This window comes from Schistocerca nitens, chromosome 4 (genome assembly GCF_023898315.1).
Source record: "Schistocerca nitens isolate TAMUIC-IGC-003100 chromosome 4, iqSchNite1.1, whole genome shotgun sequence".
Taxonomy (NCBI): domain Eukaryota; kingdom Metazoa; phylum Arthropoda; class Insecta; order Orthoptera; family Acrididae; genus Schistocerca; species Schistocerca nitens.
Genome location: NC_064617.1, coordinates 973,679,918 through 973,704,992, shown reverse-complemented (window position 1 = coordinate 973,704,992; position 25,075 = coordinate 973,679,918). Strand labels below are relative to the sequence as shown.

Here is a 25,075-nt window from a genome sequence, read left to right as displayed (position 1 = left end):
TGGCTGAGAAATGCCTGCAAAGGCTAAGGTTAGGGTCCAAATCTTAATTCGGCATGCTGGCTGGCTAATGGAACCCAACTACAGGCCCCACATAGTGACACAAAGTTTCTGAAGCTCTTAAAAAAACTGACACTTGGAACATTGTCAGCCTACTAGTTCATATAATGTTTGCTGATTTTCTGTATGTCATCCAGGATGGAACACAGACTGGAAAAACAGCTTTCATATTTGTGAACTAACAAGAAAATGAATTCTAAATGTTCAACATACATCCCACAGTTCAGACAACAGATAGATGGGGCATAGTACACTTCTTTGATCTACTGCACATATAACCACCACCTGCTTTCCCACACACACACACACACACACACACACACACACACACACACACACACACACACAGTGTGCATTACTAATTCTCCACTTTTTCCTTCCTACTTTTCCTCTTGCATCAGTTTTGATCTATAATGGACAATGTGAGTAATTCTTCATAATCTGAGTTTTCTTTGGCACGAACATTCCTTCATTAAGTTGCTGGCTGCATTTTTCTTCCCTTCTTGTCCATAGATATTTCTGATTGCTTCTAGCTCCAGGAACCCATGAAATCCACATACATCATTTCCCAAAGTTCTACATTCTCTTCTGTAGTGTTCATTTATTGCCACTTCTTTTTGATGCTCAAGCTGCTTTTTCTGCTATAAAGTGGTTACTAGTTTCTTGTCAAGTCCACTGTCATTAATTTTTTAAAGACGGAATTAAAGAATTAAAACTTTCATTTTCCTATAATGTCTATTAATCTGTTACATATACTCCAATTAATGTAACTTTGTGATTGACGTTACAAAGAGCTAAATGGTGGGGGCAGCCACCCACCAATTGTTCTTTCTCAATCGCAATGTGTTCACTGTGTTACCTGTTTGGCACACGCATGCAGAATTTTGTCTACTGTGGCTGCCTCACACCTGTAACACTGCCCCTGCCACTACAATCTGTCGGTCATAAAGTTTGTTTTAATCACAGTATGATTCTTTTTTGTTACACAGTTCACTAGTTTTTCAACATTTGCTTGGTATTTAATTATCTTAGTGCCACTGCAAGCAATTTGACCCCAATCTAAATTGTTTTCTGGCTGTAACATTATGAAAGTAGAATGATGGCTGTTAAGTTGAACAGATGTCATATGAAACACTTGCAACAATTGAAACAACATTACCTGCTTATTGTTGCACCCACTAAAAGGATTTCTTGCCTCAGCTGTTGTGTGTTGACTCAGCTTTTGTTAGTGTATTGCCATATCATGTGCCATTGAATTACATTACAAGTAGAGAATGTTTTAGTGGTCCGGACATACAATTTTTAATATAAAATATTTTCAAATACTGTTTATTTCTGTTGATATAACAAATTTTAAATGAAGAAGAAAAATTCAATGACATATCATCTGATGACACTGGAGGATTGGTGCTATTATTTATGAAGACAATGAATCGGCTGAACATTCTGAGGACGACGTTGAAGATTTGCAAACTATTGTTCCTGAAGTTGATGACATCTCAAAATCAATATTTTCATGTACATATATTTCATCCGTCATTTGTTTACAACAGTAATAACAATAATAATAATACGAATAGTAATCCCACTGTTTTCACGTGTAGAAATGGAAAAGAAATGGGAAAAAATCTTGAGAGATTACATAGGAAGCAGCCAGCACATAACATACTGAAGATGACTCCAAGTCCTAAATGGCATAGTGTAAGGAATGTTAATATCATGCAGTCAGCATCTGTATTACGTATGAAGCCCAGTGTTATCCAGAATATTTTGAAGTGGATCAACAAAGAAAGTAACATTACTTTCGGGAACAAATGGAGAGCTCTTGGAAGTAAAGAATTTGAACATCATCTAGATATGACTAGAAAATTTGAATGACAGAATGGAAATTATTTGTTGTACCTTCATGGTTAGTAAGCTGGATTATTCAAAGGATCACATAAATAATTTCAACAACATAGATCATACAGTTCATTGTCGACAGCCATCTGCATTGGTCAGCAAGTTGACTGCAACTGGAAGGAAGAGAAAACAGAGTTTCGGACTGTTATTAACAATTTTCAGTTGAAGAGATGGACTGCCACACAATCAAAACAGAATTGGAAGAAGTTCATGTAGGCTCTGCTCCATCATGAAGGCCATTTACTTTTGGATTAATGAATTTAAATGCAGTTGGAGAAGCGCTGAAGATGAGCTGTGCTCTGGCCATGCAATTGAGGTCACCACAAAGGAAAGTACTGAGAAAATCTGGTATGTGGTAACGCAAGCCCACTGAATAAAAATTTGTGAGATTGATGAAATAAGGCACTTCAAATGAGTGAGTGCACAATATCCCGCATGGAGAATTGTCTGCGAAGAAGCTGTGTGCGAGGTAGGTGCCACCATTGCTCACAGTCGATCGAAAGTGTATCCAGCATAACACTTCAAAGCCATGTCTGGCACTATTTAATCACTATGTGCAAGACTTTTTGCACTGGTATGTGACTGTTTATGAAACCTGGGTCCATCATTACACACCAGGGTCAAAACGGTGGTCAAAACAATGGACAAAAGCTGACGAAAGTGCACCAGAGAAGGCAAAGAACATTTTGTCAGCTATTGAGGTGACGGCCATTGTTTTTGGGATTCCTAATGAAAAATCGTCATAAAATCTTCTTGGTTTTCAAGCCACATCAATTCCAATAAAATTCTTGAGCTTTCGATGGCTACTTCCGCCATCATTGTCTGGAGTAAAACTACAGTCTGCTGGGGCTGGCACTATTTCCTGCTTATATACCTACGATTACGGCCGATGGCACCAACCAGAGAGGGCTGAAACAATGTGTGCGCAGAAGATGAGTTGGGTAGCTCATAGCAGCTCTGGCCCGCCATGGGACTGAATGATGTCAGGTGGCACGATGAGCTTGAGCCACATTTGGAACTGCCGCTCCCCCTCCCTGCAAGTGTTAAGCATGTGGTGTTACTTTCCTTTCAACGTCCAAAGCCCACCCCCACGCCCAACTCAGTGTGTAGCCTTTGTCTCTGTTGAAAATGTTGCTGTTCATTCTAATCCCAGCCGCCTCTCTTACAACAGAGGAGCTGCTGCTGCTGCTGCTGCTGCTGCTGCTCTCACAAGGGACACCAGGCACATGAAAAGCTCTATTGTCTTTAACAGGGTGCAACATATCTCTTATCTTGGGGATGGGCCAGAACACTTGTCTCAATCCATGTCTAAGCAGTACATGTCCTAACTTGCTGCTCGCTGCTCCACTGATTCACCAGGTGTCTTCCTTATAAAAATGTCTGCAATGTCTCTTTTGCTGTAGCCATTCTCCCTGAACAAGTACCTCAAATGCTGCAATTCCGACTGCAGGTGGTCGTCGTCAGAAATAATTCTGACTCTGGGTATTAACGTGTTCAGGACTACTTTCTTGTGTACAGGGTGGTGAAAACTACCGGTTTTTAAGTATCTGTCAGTTTACACTGAATGACCGAGCCAGCCTCCTGCCTACCGCTCAACTAAAACATCTAAGAATGGTAGCTTGACATTCTTCTCCATCTCGATGGTAAATTTAATGTTGCGATGGACACCATATATGTGATCCACGAAATGCTGCAGTGTATTTTCACGGTGAGGCCATATCAGAAACATTTCATTGATGTACCTAAGGAAGCAAGACGGACATAACACTGCAGAGTTCAGAGCTGCTCCTCAAAGTGTGCTCCATCAAGAAATTCACTACTGCAGGATACAGTTGGGAGCCCATTCCTGTGACATCTGTCATTTCATATTTGTCACGGTACAAGAAGTACATTACAATTGCGTAGGCTTCCGCAGCTATGTTGTTGTTAGAACATGATGGAACAGCTTGACGATTCCAGGTGGAAACTGTTGGGCCAAAAGATCCAGCATGTCATACTGGCACCCTCGTAAAAAGTGACCCCACGTCCAGACTAATCATTACTTCATTTTAACCTATTTTCAGTTTCTTGAGTATTTCAGCAAATGGCTTTGGGTGTTGAAAGGAAGCAACGCTGGATGCTTTACCGCTTGTAGGGAGGCGGGAGTGGCAGTTTTAAACGTGGCACCAGCCCACGTGCCACCTGACGTCACTGTCTCGCACCAGGCTAGAGCCCCTTGTATCTCTCCAAACGTAATAGATACAAACATGCCGTTTGGACAGTGAATTGCAGGGACAGGGGCTACTTGACTACATCACATTTCATGTTTGTGCTACGTTTTTATTACAGAGATTTAGCGTAACATGATGGGCTTAAAAAGACGGTTTCAAATATGTGTGTATCATAATATTTAGGTGAATAGTTTTTGAGACACAGATATGTTACTGTATTGTATTCGTCCTTCGAAGCGTTGTTGTCCAATGCGACCTTTCCTGTTGACCACTGAGGAACTTCACAGGGAAGGCGCTGTTTCCCTGCTTCACAATAACGCCGCAAGGTGACACACGAGGTAGCTGGAGAGCAGGGTATAAATGTGCGGCTGGGGTAGTGAGACATTGCATTTCTGTCACTGTTTCTTGGAGCAGACATGTACACCAACAAAGATAAGTTAGATATGCTTCTAGTGTGCGGTGAAAGCAGAATAAATGCTGTTACAGCGATACGGAGAGCTGTATCCTGATCGTGAGTGTCCTACACACCAGCTTCTTGCATGTATTTGCTTATAAACTACTTGAATCGGAATCATGGAATGCCATACAGAGGACAAGGCAGAAAACTGCAACTGGCGAGGTACACAAAGAGGGCGTTCTAGCGTTGGCGCATAACGACCCTAATGATCGTCGCGATGTATCGCCTCAGAATGTTGTATAAGTCAGAGAAGTGTTCTACGCATATTGCACTGGCATAGATTTCACCCGTTTTATCTCTCATTACAAGCACTATCTGCTGTGGATTTCGAATGGTGCCAGGAATTTTGCCCATTTGCTCTGCAGCGCCTACAAGATGATCCAATGTTTCTCAATGGGTGCTTTTTACTGATGAAGTGACTTTCACCAACCACAGTAATGCAAACTTGCATAATATGCACTACTGGTGAATAGAGAACCCTCACTGGCAGCAGCAAGTTCAGCATCAGCAACCGTGGAGTGGCATCATCGGAATGTCATTGTGGGGCCGTACATCATTCCAAGTATACTAAATGGCAATAACTATGCACAGTTCCTGCGAAATGTTCTGCCCATTCTGCTGGAAGCGGTACCACTAACTATGCGTCCGTGCATGTGGTTCCAACATGACGGCTGTCCTGCTCACTCTTCCCATGTGGCTACAGAGCTGTTAAATGAAAAATTCCCAGATTGTTGGATAGGACAACGTGCTGAAGTGAAGTGGCCAGCCCAATCTCCTGATTTGATCCCTCTTGATTTTCTTCTGTGGGGAGCAATCAAACAAATTGTATGCTCAAATACCAAATACACCAGACGATATGAAGCAACGTATCATCAAAGCGTGTGCTGATATCTCACGTGACACCCTCGCAGCCATTCACAAATCATTCGAATGGCAACTACAAATGTACATTGCAGCAGAGGGTAAGCATTTTGAGCACATGCTTCAGTAGAGTTTTGTATCATGTACAGTATGTGTTTTTCATCTTTGTGTGTATTTGCTTCGTATCAATATATTTTCAAATAAAAAACAAAAATGTATGAAATAATTGGGACCAATAAGGGCATCCTCATTTACATTTGTATTTCTGTTACTTAAAATGTATCAACATCTTGTAGTATTTTAACACTGTATGTTGTCTACTATTTTGGTATCACAGTTGTCAAATAACTGAATAATATTTGCGCGACATGATCAGTTAATTTTTGCGCAAAATATCGCAGTATGCAGTGCTTTTTTTTTTCCAAAAAAAGTTTGAGGGTGCTCCGACATTGGATATAATGCAGTGAAAATTACTTATAACCTTATAACTGAAGCACGGGATACCACCAGTCTCCTTTTAGCCATGACGTCATCAACATGCCGAACTTAAAAAAAAAAAAAAAAAAAAAGTATTGGACTCTTCAGTTGACTTTAAGCTCAAATGAAGCAGGCAATACCAAGTCAATTTCGGTATCAAAATCATTGAATACTTGGTTCTTTTTCGCGACTTTATAAGCAGCGAAATATATTTACTGTCACCTCCTGTTCATTTTGAAACGCACTAATGCAAGAATTTTCCATAGTCTTCTGTTTGGCATGAAGTATTATTTGGGCAGCAGCTTGATGAGCAGATCTTTCTTTATGTTTAAATATTTTTTACGCAAAGAAACCATTTCTTCTTTTCTGGAACCACCTGAAGATGACACAGATACTGTAGCCCAAGGCTGTGCAATGTTCATGCATTGTTTATTTCTTTCTACGCCTAAACTTTCAACTTCTTTGCAAATTCTGCAGCCAAGTTTTGTGTTTGAAACGATCAACCAGTCATTTTTCTCACAAAATGCAATTTCTTGTTCCAAAGTCCAACATTCTGGATGATCATTTAATTTTCTATCGCGCACATGTTAGTTCACTGCATTTTCACACGTAGGTTCAGTGCTCAGGTTTACAGTTTCACTTTCGTCATCCACTGATGTTGAACTTCCTGACTTTTCACCGACATACAAATTATTGACAGTTTTTGGTTTTTTAGATGCAGGAGAACAAGTAAAATAGTTTGTTAGTTTTCTGCTCATCTCTCACCGCCAACTTAACTTACAAGTTGCAACGAAAGACAGAACACACTGTAAAACTTCGCAAAACCGCGAAGGATCATTGTAGCAGGACCGTAGAGACATCTATCGGTAGCTCGGCATTTGAGCGTACGCATATCCGTTTAGCACTACCATCACCCACTATTAGCGGGCCAGGGCAATACATGCTTGTCGAACTGGCTGCCAGCGATTCAGTTGTCGAAAACGGTTGCTGCAGCTCCGAAATGCTTAAAAGAGTCAATGACATCGCTTTTCCCACCAACAACTGCACTGGTATCGTTCGTATTGCAATTACCAACAAGGAAAAATTAAATAAAAAATTTACGTCCGTGAAATAAATCTTTGGCACTCTTCCAAGTTCTCAACATCGTAAAAAAATTACTTTGTCGATGAAAAAGTTTAGGGGTACACGTCCCCCAGCGTTTCCCCAGAAAAACAGCACTGGCAGTATGTATTACTATTGTCGGGTAAATGGGCGTGTTTGTGCAAGGCCGAACTCGCAATGTTTACCATGTACTCTACACAACAGGAAAGGTCGCAATGGACAACACCGCTTCAAAGGACAAACACGATACAAGACCGTATCTGTGTCTCACACTATTTGCCTAAATATTATGATATACACATACTTGAAATCATCTTTTTAAGCCCATCAAGTTACGCTAAAATTTAACACAGGGTTCATTTAAAAAAAAAAAAAAACAACCAAAGATGGCCTCATATCTCTGTAATAAAAAATAGCACAAACATGAAATGTGATGTCCCTGCAATTCACTGTCCAAATGGCTTCTTTGTATCTATTACAGTTGGGGAGATACAAGGGGTGTTATGACTTAGCTGCCTCACCCCGTGCAAGTGGGAAATAGTGCCAGCCCTGGCAGTCAATAGTTTTGCTCCTGACAACTATGGCAGAGTGAGCTCGAGAATTTTATTTGAATTGACACGGCCTGAAACCACGAAAATTTTAAAATTAGTCACATCACCGCGAAGACTCTGAGAACGCAATAATGCTCGTTCATTACTTAGAAAAAGGCAGAACCATATACTTGGTCTTTGAATTGGTGCCTCATCCACTATTCACCAGAGTTTTTCCCCAAGTGATTTCTTCCTGTTCCCTAACTTGAAACTTTGGCTTTTTGGGAAGAAATTTTCAACAAATGTGGCATTGCAGTCAACGAGTATTTTGCAGTCTGACAGAACCTATTTTTCCAATGGAATGAAGAAGCTGGAGGATCATGGAGTAAAACATACAGCCCCTGAAGAAGACTATGTCAAGAAATAAGATGAGTTGTTTATGAAACAAATTTTTCTTCTTGCTTTTTTTTTTACCAGACTTATCAAATCACCCTCATATAATTGCAGCAGTGTATAAAGGTCACAATGAGGGCGTAGTAAATTTATGTGACAAAAAGAACTGTCAACCTATTTTCAACAGTTTTATGGCTTCACAGAAACATCATGCTGCATTCGGTTCAATGACGCACAGCAACAATGAAGAATCGTAGACCCGATAAATTAGCTCCTACAAGGGATATATCTGTATAGTGTAGAAGCACATTAGATGATGCATATGAACCCCGTAGGAATATTACAATTGATTGACAACTGGTAAATTTTAGGGGCAGGTATTCTTTTTGTCAGTACATTCCCTTCAAAACCCAAAAGCATGTTAACAACTTTGGAGATGACAAAGGAATTGGAATGGAAACAAATTACTTCTTATGCTTCACGTCTCTTCAGAGTCTTCGAATCAGTTACAGTATTTTCCAATTGCGTAAAAAGGCGCAAGGTAGTGACACTGCTAATTAGTGAGGACCTAAATTACAAAATGTATGACTAGAAGATAGTCCATGCTTAAGTTTTACATTAGTACCCTCAGTGCTTTCATAATTTGGCTACACTTAAATCTTGAATGGAAGAAAGAAACCAATTACAAAATAAATTCTTGAACTGGGAACATCTCTTGTACAGAAAAATTGCAGTTGGGATAGCAAAGTTCCTCCTCTTCCTTCAGCACAAGTACAAAAGGGAGAAAAATGTGGATGACGCTTCCTATGCGAACATCACATGAATGGGAAAACATCCAAAAGTTGCAAGTGACCTTTCTTTTTGTCTGTAAACAACATTCAAATTTGCTTTCTTTTAAATTTAAGGGTGTCTAAGATAAAGGACAGAAAGACATCTAAAAGTGCTTGTACACTTTGTTTTCCTATTTTCAGTTCAGTAACAATTTTTTTTATCTGCTTTGCACAGGATAGAGTAACATGGAGAGCTGCATCAAACCAGTCTCAGGACTGAAGACCACAACAACAACAACACAAGAATAACTGGAATAATACTGAAAATATATCTCGCGTAAATTACTTCAGGTCTTTATGACCCCAGTGGCACTCAATGAAACAAAAACTTCTAGCAGTAGCATGGTTAACAAGACTTTCCACCAGACAAAGTTTTGTGTTTATAACAAAATGTACGCTCTTTGACATAAAACATGGCCGGGGGCCAGCCACCACAGAATCTAAGTTTCCACCGACCGTGGCATGGTAAATTAACATATACACGCTGATAATACATGCAACTCCAGCTATCTGCACAATTAGCAACACTACAGTCTGCCAAAGTTTCTGAGGAAGTCATGTCTTCTATTTGAGGTGTAATGCTACTACTTCTATGTCATTGGTCTAGAGGTAAACAGTGTGTCGTCTGAATCCAATGTCTCTCATTCAAAACCCCTCAATGTCTAAATTTTTTATAGTAAGTTTCATCTGAATGCTGAAGTCCAGACTGAATCGTAGCACAGCTACAATGCTTTTTGTCAGCTACTGTTTGTCATTCCAGATAGTATAAAATGCTTTAGTGTTGTTCAGTGATGCTCCACAAAAAATATCAACAATCTCCATTTCATGCTTGATAGCAACGGAGGCAGATGACCCACTTTCAAATGATGAGTATTGTATTACACTAATGTGCAGGACATGAGTATAGCTCAAAACTAATTTTGTAGTTTGTGATCCAATCAGAATACCTTTATATGTTGTTTAATGTTATTACTAATGCTTTATAGATCGTATCCTTTCCTTTTATAAGTGATTCTTCATGGAACTTTTTCATCAGAAATTCATATTTTTGTCAAGCCACAGTAACTGTCTCTGATTGATAATCTTAAGGTAATTTTTGGCGATAAACTGTGTATATACATTCCACTGCATGCTCTACAGCAATGCAGGTACACTGAATATATTGAGGTTCACGTGGAGACATTTGTATAGTGAGAAAGCTACGTATTCACAAAGCAGACATATTAATGCAGCAAACTGAGTTGAGCTTGTGAAAAGACTTAATGTGTACAGCTTTTCTTCAGATTTTGTTAAAGGAATTTCTCTTAGCAATTTGCAGCTCTATTAAGTAAAATGGAAAATAAGAACCCAGAGTGCACTGGTCTGCACCATGATTAGAACTGAGAACACACACTGCTTTCCCATCACCAGACATGTGGAACCACCTAGCTAATGAAAATCTGCTTGGAGCAGGTCTCCCTCATCACAATATTAGTCGTTGAGTCTTGTAACATTAAATATAAGAACCACTGTTACATACATGAAGTACGTCATTCCTACAGTCCAAAAATTAAATTTTCTGCCTCATTACCTCATCTTAAATGGCGATTATGTAGTGCAAGTCATTGAAGTGGAAATGGAATGCCAAGTGAATTTAACGGAACAATTCAGGGCCTCATGAAGAAGAAAATGCACAGTCACAGATTTACCAAATATTTGCAATGGTGTTGCTCTTTCTTACCTGTGCTAGGGACATCTAAGTAGCGAAACAATTGTCATCCTCGTCTTATACAGGTTCTCAGAGGGAAGGCATGAGTGTGTTTAGTTTTTGCATACTTTCTAACATCACCTTTAACGGCTATCTATATTTAAGACATTCAATTAGATTTAATGCAGGATCTCTCATTTTGTAAGCATTCTGATGTGGAAGAGGGCTGTTAGTGCTGTTGTTACATAATTTCACATAGGGATTGCAAAGCTAGTGGCATTAATTTCCACTCATGCCTCATACAGAATGAGAAATCCTGAGGCATATTCCCATAATACAAACAAATAAAACACTTTATACAATAGTTTGCTACAAAAACTTATTTCAACGGAATAAAAAAAATTGGAAATCAACATTACCCCACTTCTCAAGAAACAAACTAATGACTTCAATTCCATGCAGCAATCAATTCATTTGAGGATTCAGAAGAGAAGAAACAGAAAATTATGTTCATTACCACGAAGAGTAAACTGAAGTGTGGGCCATTTGCAATTCTGTGCCTTCATACATTTGTCACCTTGAGATCTATGCATATAATGCATATTAAATATGCCTGTTTACTGCTTTCATAACATTCTGTTCTTGTTTGGTCCCTAAATGATTCAAAGAATACAATTTCATGTTATCAATTGTTCCTTTGAATCTTTCCAGTGACTTTTTTGTGTGTTGTTGCTTGGTATTCGTAGATCAGACCACAATGCCTGCTCCTGTGAGGTATGGGTCCGTAGCTGCTAGAAAGCTTACTAGCTGTATTCAAAATCGAATGTCACAAATAAAACAGGCACTTGGTTACCCAGAATCTCAAAGTTAATTTACGCAGCTACATAAACAAAAACAAGAAGACGCCCTAATTTATCCATTCACATAACTCATTCGAAGAGCAGCAGGACATCATCTTCCATTTATAGTTGTAACACTATAACCAGCAGTTGAGCCAATGGTAACCCATGGTAGTGGTCACAATTTTGTAGCTATCCGTAGAAGTGGAAGAGTCCATACTACATATCATTTGATGAGTACTATGTTGTGACAAAAGTATCTGTCATCACAGTGTTCAATCAACAGAAATTGTTGCAGAGTTACATCTGTGCTACCAGCCTCCCATTGTTGTCTTACATGTCGGGATTTTCTGTCGCAATGGAAACGAGTTGCCTAGGTAAATGTGTATATTCTGTGTGGAAAAACATCTGTATTCCATTCTTCCTGATTCACTGGTCATGTGCACTGATACCAAATATGGATAGGAAAGTCTCTTACGAATTAGTGGTTAACAATCATAATAGCAGTAACAATAGGAAACTAATAAGGAATATGCTACAGCCAAGAACAAATGCGATTTATGGAACGTAGTACTTTATAGAGCAGGGGTTCCCAACAAAATTTTCTTGAGGACCCCCCCCCCCCCCCCCCATCGAGCATGTTTGGTACCTTGTCATACCAAAGTATCAAGTACCTAAAAAAGCCAAATTAAGTGTCTTTTTATACGTTTTCTAGTTTTGGTACATACAAAAAACGTTGACATATTCATTACTGAAAAAATATTGAGCTTAAAACTGCTCATGCAGGAAGGGGCCAAAACAAAAAATCTGTTATAATACGAAATATATTCAATATATTTTTTTATTCTAATAGCACCTTGCAGACCCCTCTGGCACAGCTCGTGGACCACCTGTTGGGAACTACTGTTATAGATAAACATGTAAGATACAATGAAGTACAGACTGTGCATAGCACTGAACACAGTGACTGGACAACAGTAATACAGATTACAGAATAGGCCCAGCACTCATTTGCGATCGCTTAAATAATACTGTTTCTTTAATGTCTCTTCAGAGGGCACCAGGGGGCTGACCCATGCGGCCTCTATAAGTGGGCCTGTGAACTCTATAGGTTCGCGATCTCTGAAATCACACGTCATGAGTGAAGATACACCACTCCGCCCTGCACTGAGATTACGAGTCATGGAAATCACCAATGACTACGCTGACATCCATTTAATCGTTCAATAATGGCAGCTGCTCCAGCATGCAGTCGGCAAGCACTGGCGAATAGGGGGAAAAGTGATTTTTAGAGGCCATAAGGCAAGACCGGTAGCAGCATCTCCACAGCCATGTCCTTGTTGAAGTCAGCAATGGAGGAGGTGGCATTTGTGGTGTCGGGTGCAGGGGGTGTTGCACTGGCGACGGCAGTCAAATGGCGGGGGCGGAGGCAGGATCCCAGACAACGATCTGCCTGGCACAGACCTCTGCTGCGGCATGAACTGGACTGTCTGTGACACAGGAACAGGTATTGGCAGGGGTGGGGGTGAGGGTGGGGGTGGCCTTGGGTCCTCCAGAACGGACCCTGCCCTGCAAGGCCGCAGCTGGTCGAAGCGATGGGACGTCCGCCCATCAAGAGATGCAGATGACGCACAAGCGCTAGACCGGCAACACTTCATGACAACAGGAACCCACTTCGGCCGTGGCCGGAACTGCTAGCCCAGACAGGGACACCCAACTGGAACCATTGTGGAGCTGGTGATGCCAGAGGATGTGGCATCAGAAGCAGTAGGTGAAGGAAAGTCCTTGGTTGGCAGAATCGCTAAAGCCTCTTTTTCAATCTGAGAATTCCACTGCGGGGCGGGAAGCGTAAGCAAATGGTCATTCAGACCCAGCTGCATATTTGAGCACCAACACCACGCCACGACCATGCTGAGGCATCTGTAGCCAACACGAGACGTTGACCCAGCTGAAAAGTGGCCAGACATTGGGAAGATTGAAGCTTAAATTTAAGCAAAGCAAACGCTCCGTCACAAGCTACGGTTCAGGAAAAAAGGCACATTTTTACGCAAAAGCATCTGCAGGGGCTGACCAATAATGAGTGCGTCCAGTAAAAACTTACGTTAGTACACAACTTTATCTAGAAATGCCTGCAGTTCCCTAATGGAGGTTGGATGCAGCAAAGTTGCAGTTGCTTCGGCATGGTGACACAACAACCTGACCCGTGCAAGGAACCTCAAAACCTAGGTATTCAATTGGGGTTGAAAAAAATTGAGATTTAGCGAGACTGCACTTTGAGACCCACAGACTGCAAAACAGAAAACAATGATCGGAGATTGCTAAGATGGTCTTCGGTGTAAGAACCCAAAATAATGGTACTGTTGAAGTAATTGATGCAGCCCGGTACAGAAGCTTTCAGCTGTTCTAGAAAATGCTAAAAAATTGCAGGCGCACTAACGACAATAGAAAGTAAGCGCTGATACCGACATAGGCCAAGAGGTGTATTGACATCAAGAAGGTGCCTAGTGGTCTCATCCAAGGGGTGTGACAGATCAATCCTGGGAAACAGATCAATCCTGGGAAAGCAGTGGCTGTCTGACAATTTTGCAAGCATTTCTTCAGGGCGGGGAAGAAGTTAGATATCTATCACTCGAGACAGTGAAGTCGCCTCAGAGGCAAAGCTTATCCATCGGATTCTTAACGATGACCAGTGGTGTGTGGTGTGACCCATTCACTGGAAGAAATAGGCTGAATTATATCAAGCGATATCAAACGATCTAATCTGGCCTTAACAGACATGCAACACGACAGGCACGCATTGCAGGAAACAAAAAGGCAGATGGACTCTTTCCTGGCAATGTGCGCCTGTAAACTTGTAGCACACGGAAAACAGAGACAAAAACTCAAGAGTGAAGAGACGCCAGTTGCTGACATGGAACTTGATCTGACACTAAATTTACACTGGCATTGGAGAAACAGAAGTGTTGAATGCATCTACCCATACACATCTGCGATATGGGAATGATCCAAGACTAGAAGGTGAGAGGGCGAACACCAAACTGACCTAGAATCGGAATCTGTTGTTTATTGTAGCTAACCAACTTCTATGAAACCCTGTGTGAGGGGAGAGGAGCCCAAGTCCATGTATGTGTGTGTGTGTGTGTGTGTGTGTGTGTGTGTGTGTGTGTTTAGTAAAGTCACTGCAACTGCTGTGTCCACTTGCATTTTAGTGGCTTATTAAACACACACAAAGTCAATAAACAATTTGTTCAGGGAAACAGTCATTGTAGAGACACAGTTTATGACCATCAGTACTACTGTGTCCACCATGTTCGATGAGGAGTTACACACCAATGCAATGTGGCCTTTCGACAATTGTTACAAACCGCCCAATGCTTAGGGCACGCAGCATGCTCGTGTTGGACAAAGCAGTACAGGCAAGATGGAAGGGGGGCACGTGGCTGCTGCATGATGCGACTCGTCGCTGCTGTGGCTGTATCTGACACTGCCCCATGGAATGCTGGGTCGAAGGTTGTACTGCTGCAATGCAGCATGCCTAACGGGTTGAATGACCAACTTTTGATACTCACCTCCCCCTCCCCCCCCCCTCCCCCCAATGTAGCTATCTGATCGCCTGTGGCCCTTGGCACTTCAAAGGACTGTGCTACATTGAGCACATCCATAAGCATCAGATTCTCACACTGCCTCAGATTCTCACACTGAAGTGCTTTCTCATGGACTTCCCCGGGGCCAGAACAACATCACACAAGACCGCTCTTCTAGCCCATTTGAGGTCGACAGTGGGTAGTATTTTACTGTTTCTGGACATTTTGGAAAATGTGGTTTTGCACAAACTTTTCGTTTTGCTAAGATAAGCTTTCACTGCAAGCCAAACAGGACCCATTTGTGCAACTCATTTGTATTTTTCAATGGTGTAATCTGCTCTAAGTTTGAAGCCATCCCTCAGCTCGGCGTTTGGTAGCACAGCTCTGGTGATGGCTGGTTGGAGCAGGCTGTGGATAGTAGTGAGGACGATGTGGACTGTTCATGGAGTTCTGCATATTAATCATGCAGCTGAGGCTTAGCAGTACTGCTACCAATGTTTGGCATCTTGTGATTGTTTACCCTCTTTTGGATGCTGCTTAGTGAGCCTTCTAAATTCTTGTACGATTCTCTTTCCAGTCTGATAAAGTACTCTGAATCATCATCAGGCATATATGACATTGATCAAACAATGGAAAATCCAGGATGGAATGTAACAATATTATGAGAAGGAAAGTTGCTACACATAATATTAGTATATGGCAATGAGATAGTTAATTCAATTTTTTGACTGTATCAGGGTAGTACCACTTTTAAATTTCAACTGGTTTTGCATTTACATTGTGAACTGTATGCACTATCACCAGGGCAACCACAGAAAGCTAAATGTAGCGGTTTCGTGTTTGCTCTGCAGCACCATGTCCCTCTCACGATCTAAAGCAAGGACAATTGCTGGTTTAGATCTTCTTGGACAACTGACTTTAGTTTTCTTTTCTTTTTTCTCTGTAAATAGGCAGAACAAATTCATTAACAAAATGCTGAAAAAATGTTTTCATTGTGCCAACTGAACAACAGCCTCTTTTTATTTTAACTGTCAGGCTCCTTTCGTAATGCAATAAAATTGATTCCTCTTTAGATTCATATTGTTACTATTATTACTCTTATTCATTTATTCCCAAGAACTTTCCTATCCATATTTAGTATCAATGCACATGACCAGCGAACCTGGAAGAATGGAATGTAGGATGTTTCACCATGCAGAATATACCTAGACATTTCATTTCCTGAGCATTAGGAAAAGCATAATAATTAAGAGGAAAATGGGAGGCTGCTGACACAGATGGAACTCTGCAATAATTTCTGTTGATTGAACCCTGTGATGACAGACTAATTTACTCATCAAATGATATGTAGTGTGGACTCTTCCACTTCTACAGATAGCTACAGATTTGTGACCACTACCATGGCTTACCATTGGCTCCACTATAGGTTATAGTGTTACAACTGTAAATGGAAGATAAGGCCCTGCTTCTGTTCGAATGAGTTATGTGAATGGATAAATTAGGGCGTCTCCTTGCTTTAGTTTACATAGCTGCATAAACTAACTTTGAAATTCTGTGTAATCAAGTGCCTCTTTTATTTGTGACATTTGATTTTGAATACAATTGGAAAGCTTTCTTGCAACTACGAGCCTATACCTCATGGGAGCAGTCATTGTGGTCTGCTTTACGAATACCATCAACAACACAAAAAAAGTCACTGGCAAGATTCGTAGGAACTATCAGTGACATGAATTTGAATTCTTTCAATCATTTAGCGGCCAAACACAAAGGAACATTATAAAAGTAGTAAACAGGGTACTTAGTATGCAGATCTCAAAGTGACAATTGTATGAAAGCACAGAATTTCAAATTGCCTATATTTACAGTTTAGTTTCTGTGTTAATGAATAAAACTTTCACTTCCTTCTTTTCTGACTCCTCAACTGAAGTGATTCCTGTGTGGAACCAAATAAATAATTAACTGTGTTTCTTCTCGCTTTCACCTCTACCAACTTACTTCTGCATTCTCGTGGTGGTTGTGGATTTTATTTGAATTTGGCATTACACTGTATGTAGACAACATCTATTTCAAACTGGAATGTGTTTGGCATCATACTGTTTTGTGGCGAGTGGAAGAAGGTTGATTTGCAATTACTTTTCATTCCACTGAGGTAAGTTTTTGTAGAAAACTACTATAGAAAGTGTTTTATTGTATTATGGGAATGTTGTACATATGATGGAAAATAATATTCCTCCATATTTCACATACTTTATGAGGCAGAGAGGAAATTAATATCATTAGCTTTGCTATCCCTGTGTGAAATTATATAACACCATCATTAAACAGTCCTCTTTTGTGCCAGAATGCTTCAAAAATGAGAGATCCTGAATTAAATCTAATTGAATGCCTTAAATATAGATAGCCTTGAAAGGCGATGTTAGAAAGTATGCAAAAAAAACTAAACACACTCGTGCCTCCCCTCTGAGAACCTGTGTAAGACGAGGATGACAATTGTTTCGCTACTTAGATGTCCCTAGCTCAGGTAAGAAAGAGCAACATCATTGTAAATATTTGGTAAATCTGTGACTGTGCATTTTCTTCTGTATGAGGCCCTGAATTGTTCCGTTAAATTCACTTGGCATTCCACTTCCACTTCAGTGACTTGCACTACATAATCGCCATTTAAGATGAGGTAATGAGGCAGAAAATTTAATTTTTGGACTGTAGGAATGACATACTTCATGTATGCAACAGCAGTTCTTATATTTTCTGTTATAAGACTCAACGACCAATATTGCGATGAGGGAGACCTGCTCCCAGCAGATTTCCATTAGCTAGGTGGTTCCACATATCTGGTGATGGGAGGGCAGTGTGTGTTCTCAGTTCTAATCATGGTGCAGACCAGAAGAATCAAACAATTTTTCATTTAATCTGCTAGAAGAAATTCTTTAACAAAATCTGAAGAAAACTGTACAAATTATGTCTTCTCAAAAGCTCGACTCATTAAGGTGTGTCAATGGTCGTACATGTCTGCTGTGTGAATACCTAACTTCTTCACTACACAAACCTCTCTGAAGAGCTTTGACTCAACTGTCAACCACACGAATTTGAGTGTTGTTTACTGTGTAAGACCCACATGTCAGAGGAACAGTTATGAAGTGAAAATAGTTCTTCAGTGCCACATCATGTTATAGTGATTACGCATCGCTATAGACGTTTGCTGACACTGGTATTAGCATCTTCCTTCCACTCCAGGTAGCTTCAAAAAAATGGCAGTACCTTAAATATCTCTTCTGATCAGCATCAAGTTCTTCGCAAATCTGTACAATGTACCCACATTGCTATAGAGCATGCAATGAGAGTTATATACACAGCTTATCACAAAAATTTACCACAAGAGTATCATATAAAGGCTGTTACTCACTGTGGCTTGACGAAAATATGAATTTCTGATGAAAAAGTTACAGGAAGACTCACTTATAAAAGGAAAAGAAATAAGATATAAAGCATTAATAACAAAGTTAACCAACATACTGAGATATTCTGATTGTATCACAAACTACAAAGTTAATTTTGAGCTATAATTGTGTCTTGCATATTAGTGTAATACAGTGTTCACCATATGGAAGCTGGTTGTCTGCCTCTGTGCTGTCAAGCGTGAAATGCAAATTGTTGACTTTTTTGGTGGAGAATCACTCAACAACAGTAAAGCATTTTTTTACTATCTGGAGTGATGACTGGTAAGGGAGATGAGTGCCACTGTATGAGCTGCTGCAGTGGACGCTGCAGAGCTCTGACACATGCGGTCTTCAAAGGCAGACAGTCTGCCAAGAAATCTTTCGCAAAAATGTAATTGGACAGAACTGATATTACCAGTGTGCTAAAAGGCAAAAGACATTGTAGCTGGGCAGTCAGGACTTCAGCACTCAGATGAAAGGTGCTACAAAAATTTAGGCAATGAGGGGTTTCGAACATGGAACATCGCATTTGAGACGACAACTGTTTACTGCTAGACCGCAGGCATAGACATAGGAGTGTAACATCTCGAATAAAAGACATGTTTTCTCCATGAACTGCCACAGCTGCAGTGTTGCCAGATTGTGCAGACAGCTGGAATTAAGTGTACTATATGCGTGGCTGTGTTGCTTTACCATGTCACGGTCGGCACAGACTTAGATTCAGTGGCGGCTGGCCCCGGTCATGTTTTATGTTGGTGTTGGGTTGTTTGGGGGGGAAGAGACCAAACAGCAAGGTAATCGGTCTCATCAGTTTAGGTAAGGATGGTGAAGGAAGTCAGCCGTGCCCTTTCAAAGGAACTATCCCTGCATTTGCCTGGAGCGATTTAGGGGAATCACAGAAAACCTAAATCAGGATGGCCAGATGCGGGATTGAACCGTTGTCCTCCCGAATGCGAGTCCAGTGTGCTAACCACTGCGTCACCTCGCTCAGTACCATGTTTTATGTCAAAGAATGTACATCACAGGAGGCTTTTTATTATTAAGCTGAAGCTTCCTCCATATTTGGCCAGGTGTGATGGATAACATAAGGCAGCTCTGTTGTACGTTAAGTTTATGATTGCAAATCAATGAAATTTTCCCACTATCTTGCAAATTCAAGAATTTTACCACTATCTTGCAATTTCAATGTGCCAGCACAAATAAATAATGAGTAATAAAACGTTTGTGATCTTAAGAGATATAGTTGTATTATATAAAAATGCCAGTGTCTACACTTACATTTGTAGAATAAAGCCAATACAAATCAGCATTTCAGGTGGAAACAATCTGTAGAAAAACTTTTTACGGGTTTCATCTACTTTTGTTAACAAAACAACATTTTCCCAAAGGCATGCTGCTGCCGTTCCAGCTTAACTAACGATGACCAAATTCACTTGAAATACTCTAAAGCTGACCATTCTACCCAAATACAATGCATACTAAAAACCAAGTTTTAAATGTATTCATTAAACCAACAATGATCAATAACAACTAATATTGTTACTTAACAATGCAACATGTACACAATAACATACACGATTAAAAAGCTTACTTTATTGAACAAAACTATATACATCCATACCTGTTAAGACATCATTCTCATAACGAATAGCAATGTGTGTATCATGTTCAACATTGCGAAACTTAGCTTCACATCCAGCCAACTGCGTGTGTGTACCATCCCTATCATGGTCATAATGCAGGGAGCCATTGTTTACCATTGCAGAAATATATGGGTGCTGATGCTGCAACATAGGCAAAACACTGAAAAATTTGCTTGCAATATGTACAGAAAAACCATCATGTCACAGGATAGATGTTATAAGATAATGGCAACAGAGGAAATAGAATGGGATTTGGAGGGAGGTGGAGAAAATTATGCAGACAAGTACTCAAATAAATAGTAATGACTTTTTTTATGCGTGTAGCATGCAGGAAGAGATGATGAATGTGACAATGGAAGAAAATCAAAAATTAGAGACTGAGGGGAGGGGGGGTCGTCTTCAAAAGAAAAAGGAGGAGGAGGAAGAGGAGAAAGAGAGGTCAAGGAAGTATGATGAACAAACATCTGAAATGGGGGAGGGAGAGCTTAACCTTTGCTGATGAATCAGCTGTTTATATTGTTCTCAGGCATTCAGCCAAGTGAAGCCAACTATGAAACATAATATTTGGGCAATGTAACTTCATGTCATCACCATCTGATAACTACAGAATGAGCATCTTTGGCATGTTGCAAATTTTGAAACTCTTGTTCCTCAGCGCCTCTACCACCCTATAAGGCACAGAAGTCACTCTCAAATAACACTTTGAGTTTCAGCTGGCTGAAGGCTGGGGTCCACACTAAACTGAGAGTGGAGGCAGTCTCTACCAATCAGATTGTCGACCACTTGTACCACAAGAGCCTCCTCTGAAACTCAATGTCAGAATGAGAAGGTGTCTTTGCACTTTCATTTGTTCATATTTCATTGAGTCCCCTGCAGAAACACAGAGGAACGGAGTTTGAGCTTAGCGTTTGAAGGTCGCAATCCATCGTCACTCCATACAATGCAGCATGCAGCCAGAAGAGGTGGGAAGCTATGAAAAGGTAAAAGAAGTGCAATGTAGCTAAGACACTCATTCTGCACGGATCACCTGAAGATAACAGCAAGGTATGCTGGCGAAATATTGTGTTTACAAAATGATCACATCTGCATGGACACTCAAGAGCAGTACAAACAGATTAAGAAATAATCAAACCAACTGGTTATAAGAGTGTGACAGAAAGTAAATAGTCTGATAAGACACAAAATTAAAAAAACAGAAGGAAAGACAATGAAAACAGCATTAGGTGTTATTCTGATAGGAAGAGGAATTTGTGGCAGGATCACAAACACAAATGACAATAGGTATGGTTGGGCCAATACTTTTCCTACATTAATCTTTTCAGGAAAGAATGAATCCCTACTTATGAAAAACATTTCAAAAATTATTTTTTTTAAATACAAAATATACCCTTTCTTCACATTTATGCCTGCAATAAAGCCTCATATTATACTGATAAAAAATCATAGTTGCATATGTAAGCAGTGTTTCAGTTCTTAGTGATATCTGTTTAAGCAGCATCAAATGATCCAATGGTAAAGTAGAAAATGTTGGAAAATTCTATACAACTAACTAAAAAACAGACAATGTTTATTGCTGCCTTACATTGTGAGGGCCATTGTGATTGCTGTAAGTGTCCAGTATTACAGCTAAGCCTTCATGGTAATCCATGTTGCCAAACACTGGTCCTGGGGTCATACGATGTTTGGCATACCAGATTGCTAAACCATCTCCATACAGCTCCTTCCCCTTTCCATGCACTTTGAACTGAATTTGCAGCTCCCAGTTACGAACATGACAAGGCTAGAATTGAAATATTTTTTATTGCATCAGTTAAGTATAGATATAGATGTATTCACAGACTATATTCATTTCTCATCTCTGTAACAAACATTTCAGTATCATAAAAAATGTACTCAAATAACAATGAAACATTTAAAAATTAACCTCACAAACTCAGACAGCAAAACACGAACAGAAAATTCATTCCTGTGTGTCTTAGCAATTACTTTTCTGGAATGAGACAGAGTGAAGCATGACGTAAGATGTCACAATATACTATACATACAGAAAGTCATGTAGAAAGAATTATTTAGAAACTGATGGTGCAGACACAACAACAAACATATGTATTAATGATAATAGACTAAGAGCTGCCTTTAAAATCACACACAAAAAGTTTTGGATTAAAATGTTTTAATCGCTATACTGATGACCTAAGCATCACACAAAGGCACATTCTCTCACTGAACACCAGTCCTAAGTGAGTGGGCAGTGGTCTGTGCAGAGATTTATGAGGAAAATCTCGCCACACAACTTAATATACCTCCATCAAGATCATCAAGTCTTGGAATAACAGAAAAATCTATCCACTGCTAGGAGTAATCTGTCTCAACAGCTAACTACACTCCTGTGAGATAGAGTTTGGTCTAGAACAAATGGAACCAAGCATAAATAAAAGTTTTAACTGTCAGATACAAATTAATTTTATCCACTGTGAATTGGGCATTACACATCAATTCTCAGGGAGAAGAGTCATTATCTTCATAAGATCACCTCCAAAAGGGTGAATGTTAGCAGCATTAAGCAATATATTGTCACTACATTTCATTTGGCAAGCATTCAATCTGAAACAACATTGTATGTGGTGCCATACACACACAGTTTACAGTTACCATAATTTAACAAAATTCCTGTACTGTGTGGCTGCTACAGACACAATAACTACAAGCATAAAATGAAAATGCTTGACATGAATAAAACTGGGTGACAGAATGAAACACATATTATAGGGGAGATGTTGAGTCACAGATAGGCACAACAAAAAGACTGTCACAAATAGCTTTCAGCCAGTAAGGCCTTTGTAAACTCACTCACACACACACACACACACACACACACACACACACACACACACGTCTGCAGTCTCAGGCAAGAGAAACCACACTGCAAGCAGCAGCACCAGTGCATGATGGGAGTGGCAACTGGGTGGGGGTAAGGAGAAGGCTGGGGAGGGGAGGAGGAGGGATAGTAGGGTAGGGGTGGCAGACAGTGCTGCAGGTTAGTCCAAGGGCAGTAGAGGGGTCAGGGGGAGGGGGTAGTGGAAAAGGAGAGAAGCAAGAAGACTGGGTGCAATGGTGGAATGTGGGCTGTATAATGCTGCAATGGGAACAGGGAAGGGACTGGATGAGAGAGGACAATGACTAACAAAGGTTGAGGACAGGAGGGTTATGGAATCATTAGATTATATTGCAGGGAAAGTTTCCACCTGTGCAATTCAGAAAAGGTAGTGCTGGTGGGAAGGATCCAAACGGCACAGGCTATGAAGCAATCATTGAAATGAAGGACATCATGTTTGGCAGCCTGCTCAGCAACAGGGTGGTCCACTTGTTTCATTGCCCAGTTTGTCGGCTGCCATTGATGCAGACAGATAGCTTGTTGGTTTGTCATGTTCACATAGAATGCACCACAGCGGTTGCAGCTTAGCTTGTAGATCACATGACTGGTTTCACAGGTAGCCCTGCCTTTGATGGGGTAGGTAATTTTGTGACCTGACTGGAGTAGGTGGTGGTGAGAGGATGTATGGGGCAGGTCTTGCATCTAGGTCTGTTGCAGAGGTATGAGCCATGAGGTAAGGGGTTGGGAGCAGGGGTTCTGTAAGGATGAAGAAGTATATTGTGTAGGTTTGATGGACAGCGAAATACCACTGTGGGAGAGTTGGGAAGGATAGTGTGCAGGCTATTTCTCATTTCAGGGCATGATGAGAGTAAGTCAAAACCCTGGCGGAGAATGCAATTCAGTTGATCCAGTCCTGGGTGGTACTGTGTTACAAGGGGAATGTTCCTCTGTGGCTGGAAGGTCGAACTTTGGGAGGTGGTGGGAGACTGGAAAGATAAGGCATGGGAGATCTGTTTTTGTACAAGGTTGGGAGGATAATTGTGGCCTGTGAAGGCTTCAGCAAGACTTTCGGTATATTTTGAGAGGGACCGTTCATCACTGCAAATGTGAAGACCATAGATGGCAAGGCTGTATGGAAGGGATGTCTTGGTATGGAACGGGTAGCAGCTGTCAAAGTGAAGGTATTGCTGATTGTTAGTAGGTCCGATATGTACGGAGGTACTGAGGTAGCCATCTTTGAGGTGGAGGTCAACATCTAGGAAGGTGGCTTGTTGGGTTGAGTAGAACCATTGAAGCAAATGGGGGTGAAGTAATAGTTGTTCTGGAGGAATGTGAATAGGGTGTCCTCAGCCTCAATACAGATCGCAAAGATGTCATCACTGAATCTGAACCATGTGAGGCATTTAGGATTCTGTGTTTAGGAAGGATTCCTCTAGATGGCAAATGAACAGGTCGGAAACTCAACCATCCAGGACGTCCCATTGTCGCCAATTACTGTGCCCCCACAGAGAATCTCTGCTCCCGTAGACCAACACCTTTATTTATTTATTTATTTATTTATTTATTTACATGTCAAGTTAAGACCAAATTGAGGATCAAATCTCCAAGACCATGGAACAAGTCAAAACATGAAATTACAACATAAAAGTAATAACGGATAAATGTAATTTGTTTATAAACCAAAAGAAAGCCCATTCCAGGCCACTGATGATGCCTTGCAGAAAATAAAGGCGAAACGCGTATGGCACTAAAATTGTGTTTTATTCAGTTGCTGTCAGACGGTCCATAAGTGAAAATTATCAATATACCGTAGTATTACGCGCAACTGAGGAGGACAGGACCACAAAAGTTGAAAAAGCCCATAAGTTTAAGTAAGCGCAATCAACAATACAACAAGAATCAGCTTAATTTTTTAAGAAACTCCTCGACAGAATAGAAGGCGTGGCCCACGAGGAAACTCTTCAGTTTCAATTTGAATGCACATGGATTACTGCTGAGATTTTTTAATTCGAGTGGTAGCTTATTGAAAATGGATGCAGCAGTATACTGCACACATTTCTGCACAAGACTTAAGAAAGTCCGATCCAAATGCAGGTTTGATTTCTGCCGAGTATTAACCGAGTGAAAGCTGCTTAATCTTGGGAATAAGCTAATATTGTTAACAATAAATGACAGTAAGGAATATATACAAG

General features: G+C 40.5%; 1 protein-coding gene across 1 annotated transcript in view; it reads right to left on the bottom strand.

Annotated features, from left to right (window-relative positions):
* LOC126253667 (vesicular integral-membrane protein VIP36) overlaps nucleotides 1-25,075 on the bottom strand; it is a 91,402-nt gene that overhangs the window by 35,688 nt on the left and 30,639 nt on the right. The window contains exons 3-4 of the mRNA XM_049955189.1: nucleotides 21,591-21,788; nucleotides 19,987-20,149 (exon numbers count right to left, since the gene is read on the bottom strand). Of these exons, the coding sequence (XP_049811146.1) occupies nucleotides 19,987-20,149; nucleotides 21,591-21,788 (361 nt within the window). The remainder of the gene's footprint in view (nucleotides 1-19,986; nucleotides 20,150-21,590; nucleotides 21,789-25,075) is intronic.